The sequence below is a fragment of the Amphiprion ocellaris genome, chromosome 15, assembly GCF_022539595.1.
Source record: "Amphiprion ocellaris isolate individual 3 ecotype Okinawa chromosome 15, ASM2253959v1, whole genome shotgun sequence".
NCBI lineage: Eukaryota > Metazoa > Chordata > Actinopteri > Pomacentridae > Amphiprion > Amphiprion ocellaris.
Window position 1 is genome coordinate 33,394,325 of NC_072780.1, and position 21,587 is coordinate 33,415,911.

The 21,587-nt window shown below is 36.2% G+C and overlaps 3 protein-coding genes across 3 annotated transcripts; 2 read left to right on the plus strand and 1 right to left on the minus strand.

The window, feature by feature from the left end:
* Positions 1–1,597: 1,597 nt before the first annotated feature.
* Positions 1,598–6,765, minus strand: apoa4a (apolipoprotein A-IV a). The gene is made up of 4 exons (XM_023261224.3): positions 6,649–6,765; positions 6,518–6,559; positions 2,375–2,525; positions 1,598–2,288 (listed from the first exon to the last, which is right to left on the minus strand). Exons 2-4 carry the CDS (start codon positions 6,549–6,551, stop codon positions 1,709–1,711), a joined length of 765 nt encoding a protein of 254 aa, XP_023116992.1. The 5' UTR covers positions 6,552–6,559; positions 6,649–6,765; the 3' UTR covers positions 1,598–1,708.
* Positions 6,766–9,248: 2,483 nt separating this feature from the next.
* LOC111562606 (apolipoprotein A-IV-like) lies at positions 9,249–12,146 on the plus strand. The gene is made up of 4 exons (XM_023261228.3): positions 9,249–9,360; positions 10,558–10,605; positions 10,687–10,840; positions 11,505–12,146. The coding sequence occupies exons 2-4, from the start codon at positions 10,566–10,568 to the stop codon at positions 12,028–12,030; spliced, it is 720 nt and encodes a 239-aa protein (XP_023116996.1). The 5' UTR covers positions 9,249–9,360; positions 10,558–10,565; the 3' UTR covers positions 12,031–12,146.
* Positions 12,147–15,326: 3,180 nt separating this feature from the next.
* apoea (apolipoprotein Ea) lies at positions 15,327–21,271 on the plus strand. Its single transcript, XM_023261227.3, has 4 exons — positions 15,327–15,380; positions 16,773–16,920; positions 19,337–19,624; positions 20,879–21,271. The coding sequence occupies exons 1-4, from the start codon at positions 15,338–15,340 to the stop codon at positions 21,180–21,182; spliced, it is 783 nt and encodes a 260-aa protein (XP_023116995.1). The 5' UTR covers positions 15,327–15,337; the 3' UTR covers positions 21,183–21,271.
* The last annotated feature ends 316 nt before the right edge of the window (positions 21,272–21,587 follow it).

The following is a 21,587-nucleotide window of genomic DNA, read 5'->3' on the forward strand; positions in this document are numbered from 1 at the left end:
TATGCAGATTTTTTTTTAAGTTTTGTGTTTTGTTGTGCTATCATCTAGATTTTTTATATTTTGGTGTGTTGATGTCCAGATTTTAATGCTTTAATTTGCTAATGTCCAGACTTTTGATGATCTGGTGTATTAATATCCAGGTTACTGATGTTTTTCTATGCTAAGATGAAGATTTTTAAAAAATATTTTAGTGCAATAAATAACAGAATTTTTATGTTTTGGTGTGCAATCATCTAGATTTTTTGATATTTTGGTGTATTGATATCCAGATTTTAATTCAATTCAATTTTATTTATATAGCGCCAATTACAGTCAAATTGTCTCGAGACGCTTTACAGAACCCATATGCCTGAACCCCAGAGCAGCCCTAAGGAGACAGTGGCAGGAAAACACCCTTTTAACAGGGAAAAAAACCTCGAGCAGAACCTGGATCTAATGTGGGGGAACCATGTGCTGCTGGAAGGAGGGTTGAGAGGGACAGAAGAGGTAGAGAGGTAGAGATAGAGGGATGGAGGTAGAGGTAGAGAGGTAGAGGGATAGAGATGGAGGTAGAGGTAGAGAGGTAGAGGTAGAGGGATAGAGGTAGAGGGTTACAATGTTTTAATTTGCTAATATGCACATTTTTGATGTTTTGGTGGCGTTTTTATCCAGTTTTGTTATGTTTCAATGCGCTAATATCCTGGTTTTTGATGATTTGATGCATTAATATACAGATTACAGATTTTTTTTTTATGCTAATATGCAGAATTTTTAAATTTTGTTGCGCTATCATCTAGATTTTTGATGTTTTAGTGCACTAATATCTAGACTTCTGATGATCTGGTGCGTTAATATCCAGATTCCTGACGTTTTTATATGCTAATATGCAGAAAATTTGGTGCAATAATATCCAGACTTTTGATGTTTTTGTGCAATAAATAACAGAATTTTTATGTTTTGCTGCACTATCATCTAGATTTTAGATGTTTTAATTTGCTAATATCCAGACTTTTGACGATTTGGTGAGCTAATATACAAATCTTTTTAGTTTTAGTTTGTTAATATCCAGGTTTTTGATGTTTTGGTGCATTGTTATCCAGATATTTGATGTCCTACTGCACAAATATTGAGATTTTTGATGTTTTGATGCACTAATGTCTAGTATTTCAATGATTTGGAGTGCTAATATCCATATTTTTTTCAATTTTGGTGTGCTATAATCCAGGTGTTTAATGATTTAGAGTGCTAATATCCAGATTTATGAAGTTTTGTTGTGCTGATACCCAGATTTTTAATGCTAATATCTAGCTTTTTGATGTTTAATACATTGCTATCCACGTTTTTGTTGTTTTGATGTATGAATATTCAGGTTTTTTGATGTTTTAGTGTATGAATACTCAGATTTTTGATGTTTTGGTGCATTAGATATTTTTGCCCCAGTGGACACATCCTAGGATTAGTACAAATTACATCTTAAAGGTCAACTGGACTGATTTTTGCTGCTTTGGGTGAACAGGATGAAACTCTGCTTGAAAGAACAAACTACGGTGTGAATATATACCAGACTTTTCTTATTCAAACTGTTGAGGCTTCTGTAGTGAAACAACTGACACAGCTCTTTGGTCGTAATCAGATATTTATTTATTAAAATAAACACTGGTTGAGGTGAAAATAAATATTTTGTGCATTGAGGCAGCTGGAGGTGAAGGTTGTGAGGTGGATGAAGTCTTTACTGGGTCATCTTGGTGAAGGTCTCCCACAGAGCGGTGAGCTGGGCCTGCATGTCCTGAGCGCTGGCATCCAGCTTGGCCTTCAGCTCCTCCCCGTATGGAGCCAGTCTCTGCTGGATCTCCTGGGTCTTCTGGGCCAGCTGGGTCTCGAAGCTCTGGGCCAGGGGTATCATGCTCTTCTGGAACTCCTCCACGTGCTGCTCCACCTTCTGCTTCATCTCCTCGGTGTAGGGAACCATCTGGCTCTGCAGCTGGTTGACGCTCTGGTCCAGCTGAGCCTTCAGTTCCTGGCTCCTCTGCAGCAGGACGGCCTTCAGGGCCTCGGGGTCCATGGACTCGGCGTAGGGGGCGACCTCCTTCTTCAGCTCCTCCACCTTGGCCTGCAGTTTGGCCAGCATCTCCTCGGCGTAGGGCTGCATGCTGGTGCCTGCGGTGGTCAGATCCTTCTCCAGTTGGGCCTTCAGCAGCTCGGCCTGCTGGGTGAACTGGGTCATGAAGTTCTGAGTGGCCGGAGCCACCTGAGCACGAAGGGCGACGATGTATTGGTTCACGGTGTCGACGCTCTGAGAGATCTTAGTGCTAACAGACAGGAAGTCTCCGTTACTACATTGAAACACAACAATGAGAATATTTCAGATTTCTTCACTCATTATTCTGAGCCTTACTTCACTTCCTGTCCCGGCTCGGACTGTCTGAGCTGCTTCAACGAGTCCTCGGCGGTCAGCGTCGCCTTGGCAACGTAGTCCCAGAAGGCATCTTTCACCATGTCCAGGTTGGTCTTGGGCGGCTCCTGCCACAAGACGTTGGCATTGCAGACTGTGGACAAAACGGCAAATTAATGTCTGTGATTTTAAACGGATCCAAAGTTTGATTCAAAGAGAATTTTTTTTTTTTTTTTTTTTTTTTTAACGTTATGGTGAGCGTATTGCGTCACTTCCTGTTGTAGCGCTGTGTTGTGTTCTGTGACTGTTGTAGCTTATCCACTCCATCTAATTTGATATTCATTAAATCTGTGTGTAGCGGTAATATTTGAATCGTAACATACACTCGTTTTCTTCACGCACCCTCTCAGTACTTAATTCTAAGTTAATCTGTTATCTCTGTCCGCTAGCCTAGCACTTAGCAGTTAGCATGGCTTCTCCCTCTTCCTCTCCTTCTCTTTCCTGCTCAGTGTGTCACATGTTTAGTTACTCCTCTGCCTCCTTTAGTGATAATGATACCTGTAATAAATGCAGTCTCTTTGTAGCTTTGGAGGCGAGGCTCTCTGAATTGGAAGCGCGGCTCCGCACCATGGAAAACACCCCGCTAGCTGTTAGCCAGGCTCCCTTAGCCGGTGCGGACCGCAATAGCATAGCTGCTAGTGTAGCTTCTGCTAGCCGTCCCCTAGCAGCTCCCGAGCAGCCGGGAAGTCAGGGTAGCTGGGTGACAGTTCGTAGGAAACGTAGTCCTAAGCTCAAGCCCACTGTCCCGGCACACCACAAACCGCTTCACGTTTCTAATCGTTTTTCCCCACTCAATGACACACCCGCTGAGAAACCAACTCTGATCATTGGCAGCTCCGTAGTCAGAAACGTGAAGCTAGCGACACCAGCGACCATAGTAAAATGCCTCCCAGGGGCCAGAGCGGGCGACATAGAAGCAAATTTGAAACTGCTGGCTAAAGATAATCGTAAATACAGTAAGATTCTTATTCATGTTGGCGGTAATGACACCCGGATACGCCAATCGGAGGTCACCAAAATTAGTGTGGCATCGGTGTGTAACTTTGCCAAAACCATGTCGGACTCCATAGTTTTCTCTGGACCCCTGCCTGATCTGACCAGCGATGATATGTTTAGCCGCATGTCGTCGTTTCGCCGCTGGTCGTCTACGTGGTGCACTGCAAACGATGTTTGCTTTATAGACAATTGGAGCTATTTCTGGGGAAAACCTGGTCTGATTAGGAGAGACGGCATCCATCCCACTTTGGCTGGTGCAGCTCTCATTTCTAGGAATATGGCTGATCTTATTAGAACTCCTAAAGCATGACAACCCAGAGTTCAGACCAGGATACAGAGTTGTAGTCTTCCACACCTCTCTGCAGTTTCCTCTCAGCTGTCACCCTCCAGTAAATCACTTAGCTTTATTGAGACTGTGTCTGTCCCCCGACCACCAAAATTCAATAAATTAAGCAAATCAAAAATAAACAAAAGACATAGTAACCATAAAAATCTAATTAAAATTAATACCACTATTTCAACTGAGCGAAGAAACAGGACAATTAAATGTGGTCTGTTAAATATTAGATCTCTCTCGTCTAAATCTCTGTTAGTAAATGATTTGATAACTGATAACCAGATTGATTTGTTCTGTTTGACTGAAACCTGGTTGCAGCAGGAAGAATATGTTAGTCTAAATGAATCAACTCCTCCTAGTCATACTAACTGTCATGTTCCTCCAATCACAGGCCGAGGAGGAGGAGTGGCAGCAATTTACCTCTCTAGCTTAAAAATGAACCAGAGACCTAAACCTAGTTACAGTTCATTTGAAAATCTTACTCTCAGTCTCTCTAATCCAGATTTAAAAGCTCAGAAACCAGTTTTATTTGTTGTTGTATATCGTCCTCCTGCTCCTTACTCTGAGTTTTTATCTCAATTCTCAGACTTTTTATCTGATTTAGTGCTCAGCTCAGATAAAGTCATTATTGTGGGTGACTTCAACATTCATGTTGACGTGGACAGTGACAGCCTTACGACTGCTTTTAATTCAATATTAGACTCAATTGGGTTTTCTCAACATGTAAATAAACCAACTCATAGTTTTAATCATACCCTTGACCTCGTTCTGACTTATGGCATAGAAATCAAACAGTTAACAGTATTTCCCCAGAACCCTCTTCTTTCTGACCATTTTATGATAACATTTCAATTTACAACAATAGATTGTATAGGAGTTAAGAATAAATATCATTACAGTAGATGTCTGTCTCACAATTCGGTGACTAAATTTAAGGAAATAATACCCTCTCTATTTAGTCCAGCACCACTTACTGATATAATGGAAGGGAAATATTATAATTTTACCCCCACAGAAGTGGATTATATTGTTAATAATGCTGCAGCCTCACTGCGTACAACACTTGATAGTGTTGCACCTGTAAAAAAGAAAGTTCTATCTCAGAGAGGACCTGCTCCTTGGTAGAATTCCCAGCTGCGGACTTTAAAGCAGGCGTCCCGAAAGCTGGAAAGGAAGTGGTACTCCACTAATTTAGAGGAAGTTTATGTAGCTTGGAAAAATAGTCTAGTAATTTATAAAAAAGCTCTTCGTAATGCCAGGACAACATATTATTCATCTTTAATAGAGGAAAACAAGAACAACCCCAGGTTTCTCTTCAGCACTGTAGCCAGGCTGACAAAGAGTCAGAGCTCTGTTGAACCTTGTATTCCTTTAGCTTTGAGCAGTAACAACTTCATGAGCTTCTTTACAAATAAAATTATTACGATTAGAGAAAAAATTAATCTGGCCCTTCCTGCAAATGTCACAGATGTATCATCGATTACAGATACTTTAGAATTGGCTGTAAGACCAGATGGATATTTAGAATTTTTCACCCCCATACATGTCTCTGAACTCATTTCAATAGTTTCTACATCCAAACCATCGACATGTCTTTTAGATCCTATCCCAACTAAACTGTTCAAAGAGGCTTTACCTTTAATTAATTCCTCAATGTTAGATCTGATTAATCTCTCTCTAGTAACAGGTTATGTACCACAGGCTTTTAAGGTTGCTGTAATCAAACCTTTACTTAAAAAGCCCACTGTAGATCCAGATGTTTTAGCCAACTATAGACCAATTTCCAACCTCCCATTTCTCTCCAAAATTCTGGAAAGAACAGTTGCAAATCAATTATGTGAACATTTACAAAGGAATCGCTTGTTTGAAGAGTTTCAGGGTTCGGGAGGTAGACACCCTCTCTATTTTTAAGACCAGGCTTAAAACCTTCCTTTTTGACAAATCTTATAGTTAGGACTGACTGGGTGACCCTGACGGGGTGAGCTGGTGTTTTCATTTGCAAAACTGACTTCCCCTCTTGACGTCCCTTTAGTTCTGCCCCTAGTTATGCTGCTATAGGCCTAGACTGCTGGGGAACCTCTCTGGATGCACTGAACCCTTCTCTAACTACCTATGTATTTACTATATATACCATTATTGCATTACATTCACTCTGTTTCTTTCTGTGTCCTTTCTCTGAGTTTCCCTGGTCCCAGAGCTGGATGCTTCAGATCTGTGGTTGTTCTCCCACCTCCAGCTGCCCATTTCCATCAATCTACTCTGCATTGTCCTCACTATACTTGATTTGCTCATCTACATATTTTTGAATTTACCACCAGCTATATATGTAGTATATTTAATGCCAGAGCCATACACCATAGCAGTAAACTATAATTAGTTTCCATGTTAGTTGTACTTTGCATGTATCATCTGTCTTATCATGCATGTATTATACTGTGTGTTTTATGGTCCTTGTGTCCCCCCCACCCCTCTATCTCTACCTCTACACCTCTATCTCTATCCCTCTATCTCTACCTCTCTACCTCTTCTGTCCCTCTCAACCCTCCTTCCAGCAGCAGATGGGTCCCCCACATTAGATCCAGGTTCTGCTCCAGGTTTTTTTCCCTGTTAAAAGGGTGTTTTCCTGCCACTGTCTCCTTAGGGTTGCTCTGGGGGTTCAGGCATATGGGTTCTGTAAAGCGTCTCGAGACGATTTGACTGTAATTGGTGCTATATAAATAAAATTGAATTGAAATTGAAAAAAATGAACTCACCGGAGAGAAGAGCGAGAAGCACGAGAACCTTCATGATCGATGCTGTTGAATGAAGAGATGAAGAATATTAATGTACAGTTTGAGACTGGATCTAGTTAGGTGAAGGAAGTCTAGAAGGGTAGAATATTTACCTTTCAGAGGCAGCTGCACTCTTCTTTGCTGGTGGTCGGTCTGTGCTGTTCAGTGGACGGAGCGGCGGTTTTATAGCCATGCTGAAGGGTAAAGTCCTCCTCCCGCTGCCCTGCTGGACACATTCTTGTCACTTCTGGCATTCCACGTCACAATGTCAGTGTCATCGCCTCTTCATCTCATGATTCATAGTCTCTGGTTTCTATTTATGATGGTTTATAGGCATAAAACAAACAAACAAACAATCACATGTAGCAGCTGAACAGAAACCAACCACTAATGGGGACGACTGTTTTCAGACCCTTTAAAGAAGTTTAATCAGTATAATTTTAAAACAAGTCAAAGAAAGTTCAAGATTCCTTCTATAAAAGGTCATGCCCTTTGTGGGGAAGCAAAACCATCACAGGTCAAGGATTTAAAATCAATCATATCACTTAATCTGGTGGTGAAGTTTTTGTTACTTGGGACCCAACACTAAGTTCTGATAAATATTTTGGTCAAATTATGAGAATTTCTGATGCTTTCAGGGAATTTCCCTTTTGTCTTTTGCCCCTTTAAAAATAAATCTGTGAAGCCATTTTAAGAGTTCAGTATCTCTAGAAATAAAACTCCCACAGTCATGAAATCTGGTGAAGAAACAGACAGAATAGTTTCCAGGAGGTCAGAACGACTGAATGGATCCAACAGAGGAACCTTTTAAGAACTTTTTAATTACTGGCGAGTAAAAATGGGAAAAAAACAACATCCCCACATCATGATGCTGCCACCTCCATGCTGGTGTTTGTAATGATGTACAGTGCTTAGTGTCCACCAAATACAGCAGCTCGTCTGATGGTCAGAAAGCTTAATTTTGGTCTCCTGAGACTAAAGAACCTTCTTCCACTTGACTTCTGAGTCTCCACATATTTTTAGGTCTAGATGTTCATAGGGTGTCTAAATGCTGATGTTCATAGAGGTCAAGATGTTCATAGAGGTCTAGATGTTGGTGTTCATAGAGGTCTAGATGTTGGTGTTCATAGAGGTCTAGATGTTGGTGTTCATAGAGGTCTAGATGTTCATAGAGGTCTAGATGTTGATGTTCATAGAGGTCTAGATGTTGGTGTTAGATGTATAAAACTATCTCAGAGTGTTTGAACACGTCATGTGAAAACAGAGGCTTATCAGCAGTACGTTTATCAGGAGTTTCACGACTTCAGCTGCTCTGTTATCAGCGTTTCAGGAGGGAACTGCTGTTCAAGAACCAGAGATAACTGGTTGGATGTCCCAGATCAAAGTCCTGCTGAGCTGCTCTGACCAATAAAAACCTGTTGGTCTCCAGGTGTTTCCTAGAAGTCACAGTAAATAACTCAAACATTCAGGACAACAGGCTGAAACTGTCACGTCATCTTATCGTCCACGGTTTTTGCTCCGAGTGTTTTAGGATTCCAGCTTGTCACTGTCATAAATATTCAGGTTTCTTGTTTTTGCTATTTCATTAAAACTAGAATCTTAGTAAAGGCGTTTTCTTTCTTATAAATTTACTGATTGTGTGATATTTCTAGTTTAGTTGTTCAACCAGATCAACCAGCTTAGTTTTATAAAGTAATGGCAGCAATAAACTGTAGCTCAGTTAACCAAACTGATTCTGTGTTGTAGTATAAATGCTTTTGTATATCTAGATTTCCTCCTAGCACCACAGTGTATAAGCTGGAGTCCAAAAAAAGTTTTAAAAACAAAGGTGTCATGATGCTGCCACCACCGTGCTTCATATTATGATGCTGCCACCACCATGTTTCACATCATGATGCTGCCACCACTGTGCTTCACATCATGATGCTGCCACCACCGTGCTTCATATTATGATGCTGCCACCACCATGCTACACATCATGATGCTGCCACCACCATGCTTCACATCATGATGCTGCCACCACTGTGCTTCACGTCATGATGCTGCCACCACCGTGCTTCACATCATGATGCTGCCACCACCATGCTTCACATCATGATGCTGCCACCACCATGCTTCACGTCATGATGCTGCCACCACCATGCTTCACGTCATGATGCTGCCACCACTGTGCTTCACATCCTGATGCATGACTGATGCTTTTCAACAACCTTTTCTCAGAGTTTTCTGGAGTGTTCTTCAATCTTCATGGTGTAGTTCTATCCAAGTACTGATCCATCAGAGACTGGACCTTCCATATCCAGGAGTCTTTATATTACAATCACTGAGACACATTCACTGACACCTGATCATCTTTATTTTACTAACTCTGTGACCTCTAGCACCAACTGGCTGCACTGAGTTCAGTTAGTTGAGTCACTTTAAAGGCTGTCACTGGTCTTTGTTCTAAATTCTTGACAAAAAAGACAAATCAAACGGATTCAGTGTTGAGTAGCAGTAAAAGGTAAACTTCCAAAGGAGTGAGGGTTTTAATAGCCGCAGTAGGTACGTAGATAGATATTATCCTGAACTGTACATGATTTTTGAAATGAGTTTACAGTAGTAAACTTGTCGGTATTCTTCAGTCAGAAGGCTGAACTCGAGTCCATGAGGCGTGATAGACGCTGGATGTGTCACCGATCACCACTGTAGTGATGTGGAAGCTCCAGTTACAGCACGACATTCAGTGCTGGACTTTATCCTGCAGACGGCCAGACGCTTATAAAAACCAGTGACGAGAACAAACAGAATCAACAGCTGACCGAACAGGAAGATCATCCACACAGGTAGGACTCCACGTCTCACACTGTTCAGGGGAAAAAACAAACTTAATATTACATATTTTAAAAAATAGTTCTCAATTGACTGTCATTTTATAGAAGTTAATCTCAGAAAATAACTTGTAAAATCAGAAAAAAGCATTAATCTACAATGACACTGTAAAATCGTAAAATTAATTGTTAAAAAAAAGATTATTGTTGTTAATAATAATAAAAATAATAGTAATAAAAAATTATAATAATAAAACGGTAAATAAAGTCTGCATAAAAATTCAGTACTTTTATAAATGGTAATTTATTCTTTTATGATGTTTGAGCATAATATTAAACAGTTTTATTGTATTTTAATTGGCTAATTTTTTTTTTTTTTTACAGACATTGGCCGTTATTTATAAGAAAAATTCTGTATATTAAGGGTTGAAAAATAATTTTTAAAACTGTTATTTTACAGGTTTTAAGTATCAATTTACATGTTAACAATAAAAAAAGGGTCAAAACTCTAAATAATGTCCATATTAAATCATTCGTAAATTTTTTTTAATAGCTACTAATTAATTCTTTACAACGTTTGACTATAAATGTACACAATTTTGCACTGTATTTAAAACAGCTAAGAATATATGTAATATTGCTGATATTTACTCTGATTTGACAGAAAAAAGTATGTATATTGTGAATTTAAAGTTAAATGTTCAATAAATGTTAAATTATAGATAATAATGAGGAAAATCAGAAACAGATTTATGTGGCGACATTAAAATAAATCAGCCAAAACTGTAAATAACATCCACATCAAAATTCTGATTCAGATTTTTCTTCTTTTATATTTACCAATAAATTAATAAATCAATCAATCATCAATAAATATCCTTATTTTTCAGTTATTTGTCAGTATTTGAAGGAAAAGTTATGTATAATAAGGACTGAAAATCTTTTGTAGCTGTCAGTTTACAGATTATTTGCATGTTAAACCTTTTAATAAAACAATCCATAACTGTATTTTGTGTGAAAATTCTGAATTTTTGCAGTAATTTGTTCTTTTTCAGTGTGAGACTGTAAAACTAGACTGTTTACCATCAGCTAAAAAATAGGATTATTTTTCAGATATTTGTGGAGATTTTCATGGTTTTTACAGTTTTTGAACATTTCTCTACTTTGTTGCCAGATTCTCACAGTATTTTTTATGGTTTTTCTGTTTTACAGCGTCAAACATGAAGGTTCTCGTGGTTCTCGTCATTGCAGTTTTCACTGGTGAGACGATTTTTCATCTTTAAATGTGATTTATTCTGTAGAAACATGCCAGAATAACGTCTTCCATCTGTTCTCTGTCAGCCGGCTGCAACGCCAACATCGAGTTTCAGACTCCGTCCAAACAGCAGCTGGACATGGTCAAAGATGCATTCTGGGATTACGTTGCCAAGGCAACCGCCACCGCTGAGGACTCGCTGAAACAGATCAGAGAGTCGGAGCTCGGACGGGAGTTCAAGTAAGACCAAAGAAACCGATTAAAACAAGTATTTACACTACTGTTCAAAAGTTTGGGGTCATCCAGACAATTCCATGTTTTCCATGAAAACTCACACTTTTATCCATGTGCTAACATAACTGCACAAGGGTTTTCTAATCATCAGTGAACCTTTCAACACCATTAGCTAACACAATGTAGCATTAGAAAAGGTTAAAGTTGAAGTTGCTCTACGTTAGTTAAAGTTGCTCTATATTTAAAAGTTGACCTGTTTTATGTGTTTAATCTTTATTATTATTATTATTATCTTTATTATTACTTTACTGTGTTTAAATAGTAAAAAACTTAATTTAATTACAGGAATTTGCTGTTTTCTTTAAAGAAAAGGTTTGGATATTTAGAGCTGAAAAAATCTTTATTTTAGCTATTATTTTACAGATTATTTACAAAGTAAAATTTTAAATAGATGAACAGAACCAAAATTGAACATTATGTCCGCATCATAAATCTAAATGTTTTGCAAATTATAGTTTCTATTTTTTGTGTGTGAAATCATAAAATGACATAATTCAATACATCCAGAGAATCCAACAATGAAAAATATAAAAATATAAATATATACGGTCATGTATGTTGAAGACTGGAGTGTTTGTCGTCTTGTTAAAGTCATCTTGCTTCTCTGCAGCTCCCTCATCACCTCCCAGGACCTGGTCTCCACCTTCTCCCAGGAGGCCGATAAGCTCAAGGCCCGCGTAGAGAAAGACCTGCAGCCCTACGCCCAGGAGATGCTGGAGATGCTGCAGGCCAAGCTGGAGGAGCTGAAGAAGGAGGTGGAGACTGCAGACACTGAGGCCCTGAAGGAGCTTCTGCTGCAGAGGAGCCAGGAGCTGAAGCTGCAGCTGGACCAGAGCGTGGAGCAGCTGCAGACCAAGATGGTTCCCTATGCTGAGGAGATGAAGCAGAAGCTGGACCAGAGCGTGGAGCAGCTGCAGACCAGGATGGTTCCCTATGCCGAGGAGATGAAGCAGAAGCTGCAGGACAGCCTGGACCGCTTCCAGAGGAGCTTTGAGGTCCACGTGGCCCAGAAGGCTCAGGAGGTCCGGCAGCAGCTGGCCCCGTATGAAGAAGAGCTGAAGGCCAAGCTGACCAGCGAGAACCTGAAGGCCCAGCTCAGAGCCCTGTGGGACGCCTTCAGTAAGCTGGGCCAGTAGACGGACTGGAACGGTTTAATTCAGAATATTTAAGTGCAATACGTCATTTCCTGTTTCCTGTGATTTATCTGTTGTGTTACTGTTGACAAATAAAACAATAAAATATCTCCAACGTGGTCTGGACTCTGTCTGAAATGGAAAACAACCTGCAGTTGAACTAATACGATCCAAAGCACATTTCAAGTCTTTTACACTGAAATTCCATTAAATGTTTAACCCTCCTGTTGTCTTCATTTACGGGTACCAAAAAATATTGTTTCCTTGTCTAACAAAAATCCAAAAATTCAGCAAAAAAATTCCCCAAATTTCTGAAAATTTGCAAAACCTTCAGGAAGAAAATTCCAATAATTCCTTAAAAGTTTCCCTTAAAAGTTTTATTTTAAAAAAATCCACCAAATGTGGCAAGAAAATTCTTGTAAATATTTTCAAAAAATGAGTAAAAATCTTCCAAAAAAATCCGAAAAATATCTAAAGTGATTCCATATATATCAGTAAAACTTCTAATATTTTCTTTAAGAACATTCACATAAAAATTCAACCAAAATCCAGTGAAATTCGCTGGATTTTGGTAGATTTTTTTGTGAATGTTCTTAAGAAACATTTTTAACATTTCTTTTTTCCAACAAAAAATTTTCAAAAATTTCCCAAAAATGTTGAAAATGTGGACATCAGAAGTTTCACTGTGAAAATATATATATATATATATATATATATATATATATATATATATATATATATATTTTTTTTTATTTTTTATTTATTTTTTTTTTTACACATTTTCAAACTTTAAACTGGTCAATTTTCACCCACAGGACGACACGAGGGTTAATATCATCAAACAAATTTAAATATTAGACAAAGATAACCAAAGTAAACACAACATGCAGCTTTTAAATGATGATTTAATGTTTTAAGAGGAAAAAGCTATCCAAAAGTACACGGCCGTATGTGAAAAAGTAATTGCCCCCCTTGTTAAATCATGATCTAACTGTAGCTAATCATATTTTTTGGAAAGCAAGTTCGGTGTCACTGATCACACCCAATCCTGATGACCTCCAGACCTCTTCAATCAAGAAATCCTGGATATTTTTGAGTAATTTTGGACAAGTTTCAAGTCATTTTGGACAAATTTTGCCAAATTACAGGCAAGTTTTACTAATTTTGGACAGGTCTTTGGGTTTATTTTTGGACAATTCAGACTAATTTTGGACAAGTTTCAGATCCAAATAGTAAAAAAAACATTTATTCCACAAGCCACTTTATGCTGATGTCACTTACAGTGTAGTAACACTGTATTTATTCATTTTTCATTCTTGTATATATTATTGTTATTATAATTATTATCTTTACTGTACACATGGTTAGTGCTGCTCTGAAAGATTTTTGCTGCTATAACATGGGAAATTTCCCCTGATCTGGGGAGTAATAAAGGACTATCTTATCTTATCTTATCTTATCTTATCTTATCTTATCTTATCTTATCTTATCTTATCTTATCTTATCTTATCTTATCTTATCTTATCTTATCTTATCTTATCTTATCTTATCTTATCTTATCTTATCTTATCTTATCTTATCTTATTTTAGCAGAAATATGGATCCGTCCACGTATATACATTGACAGGAAATTTATGGAGACACAATACCACCAAAGTTTGAAAATATGACACTTTTTTCCCAGTAATCCAGGAGAACATCTAAAGACCTGCAGGCCTCAGTTAAGGTCAGAGTTCATGACTCAACAATCAGGAAGAGACGGGGCAGAAATGAATCCATGGTAGAGTTCCAAGGAGAAAACCACTGCTGACCAAGAAGAACATGAAGGAAACAAGCATCTGGATGATCCCCAAGACTTCTGGGAGAATCTTCTACAACAATAATATGCAATTATTTGATTTTGAAAATGAAAGGAAAGTGCCAAATTTTCCAACAAAGGTGGTCTAGTGTCTCCATAAAGTTCCTATAAGTGTATAAATATGGATGGATCCATATTTCTACTAAAATACAGTCTTTAGTCGACATTTCACCAACTTTTGAGGCTCTAACATCAATAGAACCTGATGTGTGGTTCCAGTTTCTTACTATTTGGATCTGAAACTTGTCCAAAATTAGTCTGAATTGTCCCAAAATAAACCCAAAGACCTGTCCAAAATTAGTAAAACTTGCCTGTAATTTGGCAAAATTTGACCAAAATAACTTGAAACATGTCCAAAGTTACTCAGAAATATCCAGGATTTCTTGATTGAAGAGGTCTGGAGGTCATCAGGCTTGGGAGTGAGACCAAAGTAGAACTTTCTGGAAGGTGTGTGTCTCGTTCCATCTGGAAACAGAACATCAGCAACAGTCCAGCATGGTGGTGGTAGTGTGATGGTCTGAGGACCTGGACGACTTGCTGTGATTGATGGAACCATGAATTCTGATCTCTACCAGAAGATCTTGAAGGAGAACGTTCCACCATCAGTTCCTGACCTCCAGCTGAAGCTCACTTGGGTTCTGGGTTGATATTATTAGTTAAAGTTGCTCTATATTAGTTAAAGTTGACCTATATTAGCGAAAGTTGACACTATTAGTTAAAGTTGCTCTACAGTAAATCCATAAAAGGTCTCAGGTGAAGTTATTGATTGACTGATTGATTGCTCTGTGTGAGAGGTGATTGATTGTATAAATGTCGTTAACAGAGACTCTGAACCACAGCTGATGGACAGTGAAGTGATCAAAGTGACCTTTAATCAGCTCGAAACTCTGAAGAACTTTTGCTGAATAAAGGCTGATTTCAGATCATTTCATAGCTGAGAGGGAAACAGTTAAAACTAAACTTCATTCAGGAGCCTGAACCAGCTGGTTTATGTGAGTTTAAATGGTTTATTCTGCTGTTTTTGGTTCTTCTACTGCCTGTACTCTGTCTGAACATCTGCGACGTGGAGCTAAAACAACTCAGCAATAAAAGAGTTCAAGCTGTAAAGGTCAGAAAAGCTGCTGACTTTTATTGGATCGGATCAATGATACGTGGAGATTATAAATACTGAGCTCATCATCTGCTCAGACATCACAGATCTGATCACCGAGGTGAGATTTAACTCTTCTACAAACCTCCAACAGCTCCTCTAATCTGAATTTTTAACGTTTTATTCAGCTTTAACTTGGGGAAATTACAAAAAACTGGATTTATGTGGTGAAGAAGTCACATTAACGACTGAGGAGCGGGAAAATATTGACTAAAATCAACAGAAAAGGTCTTTAATCTGAGCTAGTAGTGAGTAAATGTTTTGATTATTCTATTATATTTAATTTTCCAGACGTGTTCATCATGAGAGTGTTTGCAGTAATCCTGGCGCTGGCCGTCCTCACAGGTGAGTTCAACATTTCATTAATTAATTAAATGTAAAAGAAAAACAAAATATGCATTTTATAAAATCAGGTCATTCGCCAAAAATTTCTTTAAAATAACTGGAAAATGACATAATCTTGTAAATAATTGATTAAAATACAATTTCTAGCTTTAACTTTTTTATGGTTATTTAAAAACACATTTAATGAAAGATATTTACAATGAATTTCCAATAAATATCATTAAATAATGTTATAAATCCAAATATTAATGCAGAAACATGCCATTATTAGTTATTAGTTGGGTTTTATTATATAATTTATGGAACAAGTCTTGTGAAAAAATGTCAAAATACAGACGTAAAACTAAATATTTGATTTGATTTGAGATTAAAGCAAGTAAATTTACATAAGAATCTGATTTTCTTACATTAAAAACATAAAGTTAATGGATTTAGTGCTGTTTTTAAAATAATAATGATTATAAAAACAATGATTAACTTTAAATTTTGAATTATATCAAGGATAATATGAGTTTTTACTTATAAATATCCATAAACAGCTTTGTTTAAAAAGTGTTATAGTGTTTAAAAAGTATGTCCATCTATAAAATAATGGATTTACTTTAAAATAAAATAGCAAAACAGACATTTTTAAACAAATTGTTATATTCAATATATATAACAATAGTTGACAATAAATGCAATAATTCATTAATTGTTAATTTTAGGTCATATCAAGGATAATATGAAAAATGTAAAATATGTAAAATAATGGATTTAGATTGGAAAACTTTACCACTGTTATTTCAAAATATATATTACTGTTATTATTATTATTATTATTATTATTATTATTATTATTATTATTATTATTATTATTATTATTATTATTATTATTATTATTATTATTATTATTATTACAATAAACTGTCAAGTGTAATACCAGTTTTTACAGACAGCCTCATTAAGGTCTCATATTTCATAGATTTTTGGGTGTTTTTTTTTTTTTTTACATCAGACTTTTTGTCATTTTATGGATGTTTTTGTGAATTTATAAAATGGAGAAAAAAATCTGTGAAATTACAGATTTTTTGAAGCTACACCAGTCAAAAGTTTGGACATATTATTATTTTTCTGACTACTGTTATTATTATTATTATTTTCCTATATATGATTGGTATATTAATTATATGTTATTACATTTATTATTAGATTTTATTATTGTTTAACAGTATTTGTACTAAAAATCCCTGAAAGACAAACAGCAGATTTAACAAAATCAGAGAAACTTGAGGTTTTTCTACAAGCTGATTCAAATATCATCCGGTCTGATTCTAAACTCTTTTATTTCACTAAATCTTCCATGTAACAGTTTGAAAAGTGATTCTTTGTGCTGTTTTTCTCCTGAACCAGGCTGCAGCGCTCGCAGTATTCCTCCACAAGACTTCCTCAACTGGGAGGCTCCACTCGCCAAGTTCACCAGTTATTTCTCCGACATGAACGATAAAACCGACGATCTGCTGGAGAAAATCAAGAGCTCCGAGATCAGCAGAGAACTGGAGTGAGTCCAGAAAAGATTTAATTCAAACCAGTAAAACCTGCAGCTAAACTGGTGGATTTTATTCAAACGTCTTCAGTTTGCAGCTGAAAACTTTAATTTTCTGCATTAATGAACATTTTAATCATCAAGTTTAATGTAGAATTTACTCTCATAGTCTCCATAAACACAATAATTCTACTTCTGTGCTACCAAAAATGACAAATTTCAGGTAAAATAATAAAATTTTCCATATTCCGAACTTCAAACTCCTGCACTTTTGCTGTAATATCTCAGATTTAAGGATCAAAACACAAATTTTCTCTGTACAAATAGAGTTGATAACAAACATATTTAAATAAAAACAACAAGAGCTCAAAGTGCTGCACGATTAAACCATAAAAACACAATAAAACACAATAAAACACGGTGACGTGGATGTAAAGAGAAGTAATACGATAAGAACTGCAAGAATCTACTTGTAATTTTAAATCATATCAAATGTAATGAGATTTAAAATGTAAATCTTGCATTTGATAGATATTTCATGTTAAAACACATGTTCGCCTATAAATTAATGAATTTATTTCAGTTACCAAGATTAGAATTACAATAATAAACTTTAAATCTGATATATAAAATATAATATGAGTTTGTACGTGTAAATTTACAATAAAATCTTGTATATTTAACAGATCTTTAATGTTAAAAGTGTGTCTGCTGATAAAATCAATAGATTTTCCTGAAAAAAATACAAAAAACACCATTATTTTAATACGTTACATGGCATGAGTTGTAATATTTCATATTTAAAGATTAAAATGCAAACTTTTTCTCCAAAAAAAAGTTGCCAACAAGACCAGGACTCACAAAGATCCTGTCATATTTATTCATATAAAAACAACAAGAGGTCACCATGTTCTAAGTGCTGCACGATTAAATCATAAAAACACCATAAAACCCAAAGACTGAGACGAACGTGGATATAAAAAAACAATAAAGATAAAGACAGACCTTGATTCGTCCTGAAGGTTATGGTTATCTTTTGCCAGATTTTGCTCAGAAAAAGCACAATAACATGAAAATAAATTCAGTCTAATAGAAGGATAACATCAAATAACAAAAATAAAAGAAGCTCTACTCGAATCAAATTCCAACAAAAAGACGAACAACATCTGCATAGAAACGTGTACTGATCTAGGTGTTGTTGTTATAGATGGAATTTCTGTTTCCTTCTCATTCCTGTCATGAAACAAACACAAAAAATGAACTAAAGACACATTAAGTTGTACATAATAATAAGAATAATAAGAATAAGAATAAGAATAAGAATAAGAATAATAAGAATAAGAATAAGAATAAGAATAAGAATAAGAATAAGAATAAGAATAAGAATAATAAGAATAATAAGAATAAGAATAAGAATAAGAATAAGAATAAGAATAAGAATAAGAATAAGAATAAGAGTAAGAATAAGAATAATAAGAATAAGAATAAAAATAATAAGAATAAAAGTTTATTTATAGAGAATCTTTTTCAAAAATAGCTTACAAATTGCTTTACAGACAGGACAAAAAAGAAAGGGACACTGACGTCATTTAAAATGACATATCCAAGAAAGGGAAAGAACAAGTGAAATATATAAAAAATATAAGGTAAAATGAGTCTAAAAACAATAATAATAAAAATGTTAATGTAAATAAAAGAAACAAATATGTAAATAAGTAAAGAAAGGATAAAAATGGAAAAAAATGAGCAATTAAATAAAAAAAGTTAAAAAAACAAACAGATAATAATAATTCTAAAAATCAAAAATAAAAATAGGAATAGACTTATATCTAGCAAGAGTTTCCATAAACTCTAGAAAAAAACCTTCTGAAAGTCAGTCAATGGGTGTTTTTTATGTCAGAAAATATTTGATATATGAGGCTAACATTTCACAGATATCTTTTTTAATTATCCATATTTTAAAATAAGGAAACCAAAGCAAATCAGAGTGATTTGAGCAGAAGGACTCTGGTGATCTGAGATGAAATTCTGTCGTTTGGTTAAAGTTTGACTGCAGAACTCTAATTTGTTTTTTAAAGTCCTATAAACTGAAGAATTTCTCATCGATGTTTGAACCTCTGCAGGTTAAACATCGTCACATTCTGCACTACGCTGAATGTTAGCAGCTAAATTAGCACCAAGGTGAGACGTGGAGAGCTGCAGAGAACTTTACTGACTCCTTCTGTTTATGTTTCTGGATTATTCTGCTGAAACCTGTTCATATTTGCATTAAGTTGAAAGAACAGAAATTCAATGTGTCCAGTAGATCACAGATGTTTTATTTAAGAATAATAATGTTGTGAATAGTTAACTCTGATTACATTTTTCCATTTCTGGAGCCTGAATTCTATTAAAAACCACCAACTGAACCTCTAACGTTTCCTCTGAGCAGCACCCTGATCCAGGACAGCATGTCGGAGCTGGCCATGTACCGGGACGACCTGCAGACCAAGCTGGCTCCGTACACCCAGGAGGCAGCTGAACGTCTGGGCAAGGACCTGAAGAAGATGGCCGACAAGCTGCAGGAGCACATGAAGGAGGCCCGGGACCAGATGGGGAGGTACGGCAGCGAGCTGCAGACCATGATGGAGCAGAACAGCGACGACGTCCGGGTCCGAGTGTCGGCCTACAGCCGCAAGATGAAGAAACGCCTCAACAAGGACTCCGAGGAGATCAAGAGGTGAGACTGGAGCAGCAAGGAGGGAAACCAGGAAGAGATTAGTGACTGATAATAACTCAGTAAGACATCAGAGTTTAATAACTGATAATAACTCAGAGAGACATCAGAATTTAACCTTCGTGTCGTCCTGCTGGTCAAAATTAACCCGTTTTAAAGTTTGAAAATGTGGGGGAAAAAAATATTTTCACAGTGAAACTTCTGATGTCCACATTTTCAACATTTTTGGGAAATCTTTGAACATTTTTTGGTGGAAAAAACAAATGTTAAAAATGTTTCTTAATAACATTCACATAAAAATCAAACAAAATCCAGTGAATTTCACTGGATTTTGGAAGATTTTTTTATGTGAATGTTCTTAAATGTAAATTTAACACGTTTCGTTAAATTGTAGATAACAACTAAATGACACGAAAAGTATTAATTTTCACTCTAAAAACAGGCTAAAATTATAAATAAATGTAGCTTCACAAACAATATTTGTTTTATTTTCTCACCATGAAAAAAATACAATTATTTTACAGATATTTGCCATTATTGTCGCAGTTTTTGCAACCTTTCCACTGTTTTTTTAAAAAAAATTTTAAATTGTGTTTTAGTAAATTTTTGTACATTTTTAAGATGAATAATCTATGCATAAATTAAGAATATACTACAAAAACCTGACACTAATATTTTTTTTAAATTTCAGTTTTTTTTACATTTTCTATTTTAATATTTATTTTATCCATTGAACCACAGGATTGATCAGTAAATGTTTCTATGCAGATGATGTTCGTCTTTTTGTTGGAATTCAATTCGAGTAGAACTTTTTTTTATTCTTGTTATCCTTCCATTAGACTGAATTTATTTTATTTATGTTATTGTGCTTTTTCTGAGCAACATCTGGCACAAGAATAACCTTCAGGATGAATAAAGTTCTGTCTTTATTGTCTTTTTTTAAATTAAATTATAAAAAGTCAATTAGTAAATGAATACAGATAGCTTCATGCTATATTTGCTTTAACACACCCATGACAGATTTTAATTTAAAATCTTAATTTAAAATGTCACTTTCTCTGTCAGATAAATGGCTTGAGTATAGTTGAATCATTTAGTAAAATATTTTATTATAGATTAAACTATCTAAGGGTAAATAAAGGACTTATCCAAGTCCATCAGAAGGAGAATGTTTCCATTAATTAATGGAATAATTTAAGAGGAATCTGATCTATTAGGTGTTTAAAGTGACTTCTAACCAGCTCTGTTTCTTCTCAGACGCGTGTCCGACTATCTGGAGGAGCTTCAGACCAGAAGCTCGGAGAACATGGAGGAGATGAGGACTCGCCTGGACCCCTACTTCGCTCAGGTCCGAACCAACGCCCAGGCCAAGATCACCACCCTGAACGACCTGCTGATAGCTCAGGTGGAGAACGTGAAGAGCAAAATCCAGAAGGCCACCGAGGACATCAAGGAACAGTGGGAGGACACTGCTGAAGACCTGCGATCCACCCTGAAGGAGAAGATGGCGGAGCTGCGCAACTGGTTCCAGCCCTACATCTCCATGTTTAGAGAAGAGTAAACATCATCAGTCCAGACTTCCTGTTCTTCTGTTTGATTCATGGAAAGAGTTCGAAGAATGATCATCAATAAAAACGTCTCCTTACAGAACAGATGTTTGTTCAGTTTCTTCATGTCATTGCAGATACTCCACCATTTCATGCATGTGTTCTTCTGATATTTTTACCTTATTTTAAGCCATTTTAAAGGTCAAATATCTCCAGAAATATAACTCTCACAGCAGAGAAATTTGTTGAGGAAACAGGGATGAAAAAAGGCTCCAATAGATCCAAACAACAGAATGTCTCCAGAAGACGGTAAATTTCTAATTACTAGACCTTGAAAATGGAAAAAAGGCATAACTACACCATGATGCTGCCACCACCATGCTTGATATTATAAAGTTGCCACCAGCATGCTTGATATT

Coding starts and splice junctions, on each gene's coding strand:
- apoa4a (XM_023261224.3), bottom strand. CDS start 6,551: ATGAAGGTTCTCGTGCTTCTCGCTCTTCTCTCCG. Junction 2,526..6,517: donor GCTTCTCGCTCTTCTCTCCG/GTGAGTTCATTT, acceptor TTTTGTCCACAG/TCTGCAATGCCAACGTCTTG. Junction 2,289..2,374: donor GAGCCGGGACAGGAAGTGAA/GTAAGGCTCAGA, acceptor CCTGTCTGTTAG/CACTAAGATCTCTCAGAGCG.
- LOC111562606 (XM_023261228.3), top strand. CDS start 10,566: ATGAAGGTTCTCGTGGTTCTCGTCATTGCAGTTTTCACTG. Junction 10,606..10,686: donor CGTCATTGCAGTTTTCACTG/GTGAGACGATTT, acceptor GTTCTCTGTCAG/CCGGCTGCAACGCCAACATC. Junction 10,841..11,504: donor GAGCTCGGACGGGAGTTCAA/GTAAGACCAAAG, acceptor GCTTCTCTGCAG/CTCCCTCATCACCTCCCAGG.
- apoea (XM_023261227.3), top strand. CDS start 15,338: ATGAGAGTGTTTGCAGTAATCCTGGCGCTGGCCGTCCTCACAG. Junction 15,381..16,772: donor GGCGCTGGCCGTCCTCACAG/GTGAGTTCAACA, acceptor CTCCTGAACCAG/GCTGCAGCGCTCGCAGTATT. Junction 16,921..19,336: donor GAGATCAGCAGAGAACTGGA/GTGAGTCCAGAA, acceptor TCCTCTGAGCAG/CACCCTGATCCAGGACAGCA.